This window comes from Austrofundulus limnaeus, unplaced genomic scaffold (assembly GCF_001266775.1).
Source record: "Austrofundulus limnaeus strain Quisiro unplaced genomic scaffold, Austrofundulus_limnaeus-1.0 Scaffold117, whole genome shotgun sequence".
Taxonomy (NCBI): domain Eukaryota; kingdom Metazoa; phylum Chordata; class Actinopteri; order Cyprinodontiformes; family Rivulidae; genus Austrofundulus; species Austrofundulus limnaeus.
The window spans coordinates 1,113,358-1,123,366 of record NW_013952519.1 but is presented as its reverse complement, the minus strand read 5'-3'; the positions used below and the strand labels follow the sequence as shown (position 1 = coordinate 1,123,366).

The window sequence follows — 10,009 nt, the reverse complement described above, 5'->3', positions numbered from 1 at the left end:
CACACACACACACACACACACACACACACACACCACACTCAGAGTGCATTAACACCTCCCTCTCTGTTCCTCTCAGCCCTGCTCCTTCATCCTCCTCATCCTCAGAGTGAACTGCACTTTATTTGTCACAACATGACCGAACTACTGATTCTTTTTTTTATAGGTTTGGTCGGAACGTTGTTCTAATTGATTCCAAGTGTTGGCTTTTATTTTTAATTCAGCTGTGAGACATCCAGACGAGCTCCTGCGTACGTGGGAGTGAAGTGTTTGATAAGATCTGGGTGACACATCCGGAGCTCCACCAGCTGATCACCAGGAGCCAATAAAACAGCTCCGCACACCTCCAGCACCTCAACTTTTCATCTTCCAGCCTGCTGGGAAATAAGAGTCCCCGCCGAGGAATGATTTCCTCGATCTGGTCACTCAGTAAACAGCTCACAGGTGGAAGTGGACCTAATGACCCGCAGGGTAGTCGAGTGGCTGTCTCGAGTCTTTTTAATTCAGCTGGACTGCTGAGTCTGGAGCTGTGGGATTGTCGAGTGGATAAAGAAACGAGAGTTTGACTAAAGAGAAACTAGCTGGATGTTTGACGCCTCGGTTCAGATTTTCTCATCATCTGTTCCTCAAATAAAACATGAAAAAAAGGTCTAGAGTTTTATCAAATGAGATCAACGAGTCACTGCAGGTTTCCTCTCTCCTTTAGTCCTGGACTGGAGGATGACCGACCCAAACCACCCCATGAACGCCCTGATGCGTCTGAACCAGATCCACCCGGGCCTTCAGTACCGCCTCCTGTCCCAGTCAGGTCCGGTCCACGCTCCCGTCTTCACCATGTCCGTGGAGATCCAGGGGACCACCTACCAGGCCACTGGGAACTCCAAACGAACCGCCAAGCTCCAGGTCGCCCTCAAGGTACTGGTAGGGTTTAAAGAAAGAGGAATTTACACAAGTCAACAAGTTTTAATCTGGTTAGATTATATTCTCAGGACAACTAGGCTGCAGCAGAAGTAGCTAAATGTAGATTTTACACAGCCAGCTGCCAGCTACTTTTGAACCATAGGCTTGAATAAAATCACCAGACTAAGCCCCGCCCATACCGTCCTCTGGTTGTGTCTGTGACAGCATGGAGGAGCAGAAACAGACCTAACAGAGGACAACAGCTCACAGCCTCCATAGAAACTAATAGATAAACAGCAGCTGAACCGGATCTGTTTCACAGATTATCTGTCATGTTTTTACAATAAATTAATAATTATGTTAATTTCATTCAACAATCATGTAAAACAGCAGATTTATACCAGAAAAATATATAATTTATAAGTAACAATGATCTAAACCAGACCTGAAGTCAGCCTGTAACTTAGACTTTAGCTAGTTGAAAAATGATGACTTCAGCTGTAATAAAGTATATTTATTATTTCTTCTTACTGTCATAAAAATAAGAATATTTATATTTATCAGTCACTTAGAAAATGTTCTCTGGTTATAGGATGAAACTTGTCTCTATTAGCTAACATCTTCTTAACAGGTCAGGTTCCTCTAACAGAAACCTAAAAATACTCACATTTATAATATTATTTTACACTCTGTAGGTGTAAATATTAATCAGACATTTATAATATTGTTTTACACTCTGTGGGTCTAAATATTAATCAGATATTTATAATATTATTTTACACTCTGTAGGTCTAAATATTAATCAGAGGACAAAGTAATATTTAATAGTTTGTGTTAAATTGTTGCATGATTCAACAGAGCTAAACTCTGTATAAATGCTCCACAAGCTAATATCTGCTAACCAGTTCAACAAATAACAGTGATTACATGGACTTTATAAGATTATTTTAATTTTAAACTGTTACATTATGTTCTGCTCAGATCACATTGAGATAAATAAGATCAAATCTGCTGACTTGTGTTGTGAAATGAGACGTTTTCCTGTTTATCTTCTGTTAATAAATCCATAACACAAACAGATTTTCTGACATTATTTAAAACATTAGATAGATTATATAAACTGTAAAATATTAATAATTGGATTAATATTATTATTAATAGTTTTAATGATTTCTACATCATCAGTCCTTTTTTTCTGCTCTGTTGTCATCATGTACAGTAATGGGAAATCCAGAGTCTTGACCATTTAGCGTTAGCCATTAGCTTCTCCAGCCGATCACAGGGTCACGTGGTTTTTGCGCACTCCAGCTGTTCTATAGAACCTCCATGTTTTGAACCCTGTACAGCTCCACCTAGTGGTGGGATGTCATAATTTGGTGAGTAAAATAATCAACATGCATTATGGGAGGTGTAGGGGCGGTTCTAGGGGCGGGGCCACAGGGGCATTGGCCCCAGCTGAAATCTGATTGGCGCTCTGAAGTGCTCCTGTCCTGTCACTCATCTGTCATTTTCCTGGGAGCAATGATGGCAGATGCAGTTTCATATCCAAACACTAGAGGCACTAATGAGTCAAATATGAAAGTCCAGCATGAATCAAGCTGACAGAAGTCTTAACTTCTTAAGAAAATCAGAACAATCCTGCAGAAAGTCTTTCAACTGACAAATGATGACTAGATTTCTCAAATGCTGTGTTTAAAAGTATTTTATCTAGTAAAAATGTACATAAAACTGGTAAGGAGAATTTATTGTGTAAGCTTTTTTAAAGAAATATATTACATTACAGACGTTTGGACATGTGTGACAGGTTAAACGTAAACACCAAAACTGGGGATTTGTGTGAAAGAAGGTTGAACAAATACTTGGCCCCTCTATAAATATAGTGACCCCTTGATGGCCCCTTACAAAAATCCTAGATCCACCACTGAGTTTATGGTCACTGCTGGCTTTAAAGCATCGCATCATACACTTATTTTAAAGACATTAAAACATGTTGGATGCTCTCTGGGCCCACATGAAAAGCCATGGAGGACCACATTTGGCCCGCAGGCTTTGAGTTAGACACACTAAAACTTTGTTTTGACTTTTTTTTTTTCCGGTCGGGCTCAGGCTCTGCAGGCCCTGGGCTACGTGCTCGGCTGCGACGCAGACCTGGACTCGCTGAGCGCCGACGAGAAGTCAGATGGCGAAGGCAAGAACGACAGGATGTCCACCAGCTCCAGCTCCACATCCGTCACCTCCTCCACAGAGACGCAGGAGGTGGGACACACACACACACACACACACACACACACACACACACACACACACACACACACACNCACACACACACACACACACACACACACACACACACACACACACACACACACACACACACACACACACACACACACCACAGAAATACCTCAAACAAAAAAACTATAGCTGGTTTTAAACTGTGCTCCTTCGTGTGTTCCACATAATAATCCTGCACATTCCTCTCTGTATCAATAAAAGCACAGTTTTGCTTGATGGTGTCCACCCTGTCTGCCTGCAGTCCAGAGCTCCAGGTCCAATCCTGACGGCAGGAGGGAAAAACCCGGTGATGGAGCTGAACGAGAAGCGCCGCGGCCTGAAATACGAGCTGATCTCAGAGAGTGGAAGCAGCTACGACAAACGTTTTATCATAGAGGTACGAACGTTTCTGAACGCCCTCCCAGTCGCGACTCTTGTTAGCCGTCGACTCGCTGCTTCCTGCATATCAAACCTGCTTCAAATGGCAGCGAGAACAGCTGAACCAGTTTATTCCTGTAAATTCTGTTCTGGGAGGGTTTTAAAGTTAGCTTGATTTCTCTTCTGTTTGTTGTGACAGGTGGAGGTGGACAAACAGGTTTTTCGGGGAACTGGTCCCAATAAGAAAGTAGCCAAAGCCAGTGCAGCGCTGGCCGCTCTGAACAGCCTGTTCTCTGGCTCCAAGTCTGCGAGCAGCAAGAAGAAACGACCCAACCCTCCTGTGAGCGACACACACCACAGATACACAGCTCCTCGTTCACCCGCTCACACTGACTTCACGTTGTGCTAACGTACACATTAACCCCCGCGGAGCAACGTTTCTGACCCTGAAATGATCCGTCTGTCTTTGTAGCCCAAACGACCCGTGACGTCGGTGCTGACCATCCCGACCCTCGCTGCCAGACCTCCTCGAGTCCCCGTGATCCCCAGAGCTCCTTACATCAGCTCCCCGCCCACACACAGCTACATCCCTCCAGGTGAGGAGCATGGAAAACTGTAAAAACTCTTCTTTATGGAAGTTTAATTTGTTTCTCTTTTTAACATGGACCTGTGTAAAGTTACACCAAGGGTTGAGCACCATTTGAATTTGAACGATTCCAGTTCCCCACGATTCTCGATTTTGATTCTTTTTAGAAACAGGTTCAGAAAGGTTTGCATGATTCAAATCATCTGACCAAGTCTTGGTATGGGATAAATCTTGTGTCAGCAGGAATTGAATTTGAATTGCTCAGATTGAATCTGGATGTGCATAATTTGAAATTGAATACATTGGTTTGAAAACGAATTTCACTCAATTTAAACTGAATTTAATTAAAACTAAATTCAGTTTCCAGCTCCAACTCTGTTCCAGGTTTCAGAAACATCAGATTCTGTTGACCAGAGATTCTTAACCCATGGGCCGCGAGCGCCACCTTTGAGGGCCTCAAAAGAACAACAGTTTTTAACTATGGGCCGCAGAAGGCCGTGGGATTGCATTGGTTTTGAAGAAGGTGCAATACACTTTCTCACCACTGCCAGCGGTAGTGCGCCACTCAGCTGTTTTAACAACTTTTTAATATGTAGAAGAAGAACCATAGAAACCTGCTGATAATGGAAACCTATTTTAAATGAAAAGTAGAAGCAAAATTCAATGTAACTCGTCAAAAAACACCAAAGTTTGTCACTAATATGAAGTTCAGCTTCTGGTTCTACCATGCAATATTTTAAAAGATCAAAACATTATCAAATACAGTTGCAGATACAACTATATTTTAATTTGCACTTTAAATTAATTTTTGTAGTTTATTTTTAAACATTCTGAATGTATTTTAAAGAAATTTTAAACTTGTCAAAAAGCTGTTGTTACTGTTATTGTTTGTCACTAATATGAAGAGCAGCTTCTGGTTCCAAAAGCTTAAAAATTCTATATTTTCATTTGTACTTTATCAAGTTTATTTTTACATATTTTTAAAATTTGAAACATTTACATTAAACATTTTTAATTTATTTATTTTATGCCCACAATTTTATTTTTTGAATTGTCTATTTTTTGTTATTGTTTATGTTAAAATATATATATATTTTTGTGCTGATAAGCCTGAGTGGTCTGTTGACTGACCTTTGTATTTGTTCAAATATGGGCAGATTACAATATAAAAATGTTTGTCATAATCATGTCTTGTGATCATTTGACAGGGGTTTTTACTTTTAAACTGTAAGTTTAATTTAGTTATGATAGTTTAGTTATGATGTAAATACAATAAAAATTAAACCAAGATTTAGAATAATTATCATTTTGATCTGTACAGTGGTAATGTCTGACTGGGCCTCGTGTCACTTTATGTTCAATAAATTGGGCCCCGAGGTCAAAAAATTTAAGAACGACTCACATTTACACACAAATCCACACCTTCTTCTTTCCCCTCTCCCAGGTTTTGGTGCTCCTTACGGCTACAGCCCTGCAGGCGCCCTCCCTGCTTACGGTAAACCCTCCGCCTCAGTCATCCATCCATCCATCCATCCGTTCATCCTCTCATCTCAAAATTTGAGTTTGATGTTTTGGTTCTTCCTCAGGTTTTCCCTCCAGATTGCCCTCAATAGTTGTTCCCGTCATCAGAGTCCCCCCAGCTTACCCTGTCACTCACCTCTACCCCTATTAGGACCCCTCGCCCCCCCTCAGTCCACTTGTTAAAGGAAAACCCTCTCTTGAGCTGTGTGGTCTGTGGGTTTGGCTCCAAACCTTTCAGAGTCATTAATCCCAACTGATTCATTAAAAGTGTCGGACTGCACGAGCTGCTGAAACCAGACTGAAACTAAAACAATTAATGAGACAAAAACACCAACAATTCAGGGAATTTAACTCATTAGATCAGTAGGTTTGATTTGGTTTACAGATCCTGACTGCCAGCAGGATAAATTAAAACCTTCTCTGTTTCTACTTTGTTTTTTTACAGATTTATCTCCACTTTTTAGGTTGTGATAAAACCTTTAATATGAATTTGTTCACCTTTATTAATTTTTTCAAAACAAACTTCTGTAAATAAAAGGAAGAACTGATTATCATAGAAAAGCTGAATTCGTCTGTTTTATATTTTCATTTTTGTTTTGTTTTTGTTGTTGAAGTGTTTGTTGAAAATGTTTGTGCTCATTTCTGTTTGAGTCGTGCACATTTTCACTTCCACCTCAGATTTCTACAACTAAAACTGCAGTGTTACGTTTTTAGATCAAGGTTTGGAAAATATGAATTTCTGTTAAACAAAAATCTGCAGCTGTAATTTTAAGTTCATTAAAAATATATTCAATAAATATATTGTTGGAAATTTAAAGTTATATTTATTTTATTTCATTAAATAATTAAAAGTTTGTTGTGTTGAACCAAATTAATACAAATCTTTACAAAACAACTGGACCTTTTTAATAATTACATTTTATCAGCAGCTGAAGGAGTTTAATATAAAGAAATTTAACTTGAGGAATAAAATCCAAACCAACTGTTTTAAAGAGTGGAATATTCCTTTAACAATCCCTCCTGGACGTTTGTGTTAATCTGTTTTGTTTTGTTCTGTTGAGAGAAAAAGAAACTGGTTTACAAAAATCTGATTTACTGAAAAACGTTTTTCTTTTGTTTACATTTGCTGTTTGAGCCACAGAGTTCAAATCTTTCTGCACAGAAAACTCTCATTTTGACCTGTTTGTAGCTAATGTTCTTTCTAAATAAATATTATTTTGTCAAATATGTTTCTGCTTTTTGTTGTTTTTCATAAGAACCCATTTTTTATTTGATATTTTATAAACATTTTTGTTGTTTTTTGTCTTAAAATCAAAGTTAAATTGCCTAACATTCACCATTTTTGTTTTTTGAAATTTTAGCTTTTAAACTGGCAAAACATTAGCTACAAGCTATTCTAGCTTTTGAAACAGTAGCTACAAGCTAACTTATTCTAGCTTTTGAAACAGTGGCTACAAGCTAACTTATTCTAGCTTTTGAAACAGTAGCTACAAGCTAACTTATTCTAGCTTTTGAAACAGTAGCTACAAGCTAACTTATTCTAGCCTTTRAAACAGTAGCTACAAACTAATTTATCTTAAAACAGCAGCTACAAGCTAGCTTATTCTAGCCTTTAAAACAGGACAGTTTGGAAAAGCGTAGGTAAAAGCTAAACCTACAGTAAGTACGCTGAAGAGTTCTTTATTCAGAAACAAAAAGGTAAATAAAAGTCAAAAATAGGTAAAATTTACAAAAAGCTAAAGCCAAAGCATTCATGTCTGAAATGAGCTGAAAGTTTGAAAACTTTGTTTAAAAAATCTAAATGTTTGTAATATTTTGTTCCATCTGCAGGTGGTCTGTACATCGACAGTGCCTACTACCAGCCGCAGACCATAGCCACGCCTATAATCATCCACCTGGGCCCCCAGGACCTGTTCTGACCCCGCTGACATTCTGGCACCAGACCCTCCGCTTTAATCTCTCGTCTTTTATTAAAGTCTGTCAGCGCCCCCCTGTCCCCCCCACTCCGCAGGCGGCAGCAATAAAACAATATGCAAGAAGACGAGACCTGCAGCGACACCAGACCAGGTCTGGTTAAAGTCGGGGGGGCGGGTCTGGTCCAGGCCTCACCCAGCAGACTTGGAAGAAATGTCAATAAAACACAAAGCAATACTCAGACTGCCTTTAGGGACCCCAGGGGGTCCGGAGCACAGGACCCAAATCAAAGAGAGGACATGAAAGTGAGACTGTATGTACATATGATTTATCTGTGTTTTATTGAAACAAACTGTAAAAACTGTAGTGACTGAAATAAACTTTCATTAAATATTTACTTATATATGAATTAAAATACATTTTACAGATTGTCTATACCACTGTATCCATATGAAGATATAATCCTGTATTAAACATGTAGATTAACTGTCTGGATGTGAGATTTAATTCACAAAAATATAAAATAATTATCTTTTATTTGGTAATTAGGTCCTGCATTCTGATTTACTTCATTTTCTTTAAATCCAAAGTTTGTTTCTTCAGGAGGAAGCTGAGATACGGTGAGTTGGAGGCAAAGTTTTCTCTAAAAGTAGCCGTAGAAGTAAAATGTTTATTTGAAATTTTAATATTTTAGAATTGAATATAACCTTTTCTAAATGCACCAGAATAAAACAAGATTTTCTTTGGCTTGCTTCAAAGAAAACCACTCGTTCACAAATATAGAAATAATAAAATGTTGTTTATTATGTTTGATATTAATTTTGTGTTTGTTATTAATTTATTAAACAAACTGTATGTTCATCAGTTTAATCAGTGTCACTATAATAATCATTAACGGTTTTATGACCCAAATCAGCTGAAAGTTTAGCAGTTTTTTGACTTTTCTTTCCTTCAGACAAAAAACTTCAGCTCATTTCTCGTTTGCAGGGGCGGGGCCAGATGGGGTGGGGCCAGAGGGGCGGAGTCACAGGGATGGCCATGGTGGCAACTGCCATTGGCCACCCCTAAATAACGACAAGTGGGTGTGGACGATTTTGTATTTACGTTTAGGTTTTGTTAAAGATTGTTTTCTGATACTACTGTACTATGTAATTTTTTTAGTTGTGCATGTTTAAAAATGGCTGAACTTTAGCCCTTTGCATTACTGGTTAGCTTAATTTGGGATTAGCATTGGTAATAGGTCAGCTACGCCACAACGAATTTCATCATTGTCTTAAAATTGCTGAATTTTAGCCTTTTAAAGTTATCTGTGGTGGCCATCTTGAATTTTTGATTAGCATTTAGAATTCTGTAAAGATTGTTTTTGGCTACTTCTACGCTAATCTTCAGCTTCGTACGTCTAATAACAGCTGAATAATACGTTGTGGTTAGCATTTACCTTGGTCACAAAATTTCAGCTCAATATTTCGTAAAACAGCTGATTTGAACCCATTTGGAACTGTGTGTGGCGGCCATTTTGAATTTTTAAATCCAGAGTGCTTTTCTTTATTTGCATGTGCCCCCCTTAAAACACACCTTGGCCACCCCTTGTCAAAAAGTCTAGCTCCGCCCCTGCTGAGGTAAATCAGAGCGCAGGACTCCTCTGAGACTGAATCAGGGATGTTTTGTTGTTTTTTTGTTTGTTTGTTGTGAGGCGGAAGCACGAGGCAGGTCCAGATCCTGACTGTATTTTTAGCAGAGGAGGAGAAGCCAGAAGGTGTTGGGTTACGCAACGTGGGCGCAGGCCGCCCTGACTGATGGCAGTTTGTCATCTTATATCAGCTCCCAGGAGCACGACAGAGAGGGAATAAACTTTTATCACCTCGTTAGCCCAAAAGCAAACACTTATGATGTCAGAAAACACCTTCATCTGGATGAGATGAGGTGTCCAAACTCCTGCAGCCAACTCACTTCAGGGTTTTTATTGTTTTTAATAAACTAACCTTATAGTGGAACATTCACCTCTGTTTAAACTTTATTACTGAGCTCCTAGAATATACTGCAGGTTAAATATTAACTGTTTCATCAGTTGAAGTCATGAAGACAAGAATAAAGCTAAATGAACCAAACATGAGCAGATGCACATTTATAAATGATCCAACAGAAATCAGAAATATTGAGTTAAAAATATAGATTCTACTAAATTTAATAGTGTTAATGTCTACATGCAACCAGAGAATGACCACAGCAGCCTCTGCTGGTCGACTTCACTCTAAAAATATTTCACTTTTTCTTAAGCGATGTTTCAATAAAACATTTACAGTAAGAGTAATGTCAATTATCTAGATCTGTTGTTTCAAAAATCTACACCTTTTATATAAATTTATCCATTTAATCATGTGTTAACAAAATTATAACAGGAAGAAAAACATGAAAGAAAGAAGAAATAAACAGAAGAAT

At 38.5% G+C, this 10,009-nt stretch overlaps 1 protein-coding gene across 4 annotated transcripts in view; it reads left to right on the top strand.

Moving 5' to 3' along the window:
• LOC106521875 (spermatid perinuclear RNA-binding protein) overlaps nucleotides 1–8,061 on the top strand; it is an 88,553-nt gene extending 80,492 nt beyond the window's left edge. For 2 of the 4 annotated variants that reach the window (XM_014014625.1, XM_014014623.1), the window contains exons 12-18: nucleotides 704–912; nucleotides 3,004–3,153; nucleotides 3,434–3,568; nucleotides 3,749–3,889; nucleotides 4,022–4,145; nucleotides 5,580–5,630; nucleotides 7,487–8,061. In XM_014014625.1, the coding sequence (XP_013870079.1) occupies nucleotides 704–912; nucleotides 3,004–3,153; nucleotides 3,434–3,568; nucleotides 3,749–3,889; nucleotides 4,022–4,145; nucleotides 5,580–5,630; nucleotides 7,487–7,575 (899 nt within the window). In that variant the 3' untranslated portion in view covers nucleotides 7,576–8,061. Of the gene's footprint in view, nucleotides 1–703; nucleotides 913–3,003; nucleotides 3,154–3,433; nucleotides 3,569–3,748; nucleotides 3,890–4,021; nucleotides 4,146–5,579; nucleotides 5,631–5,721; nucleotides 6,886–7,486 lie in introns of those variants that run through there. The other 2 variants (XM_014014624.1, XM_014014626.1) reach the window with 2 other exon arrangements.
• Nucleotides 8,062–10,009: the final 1,948 nt, after the last annotated feature.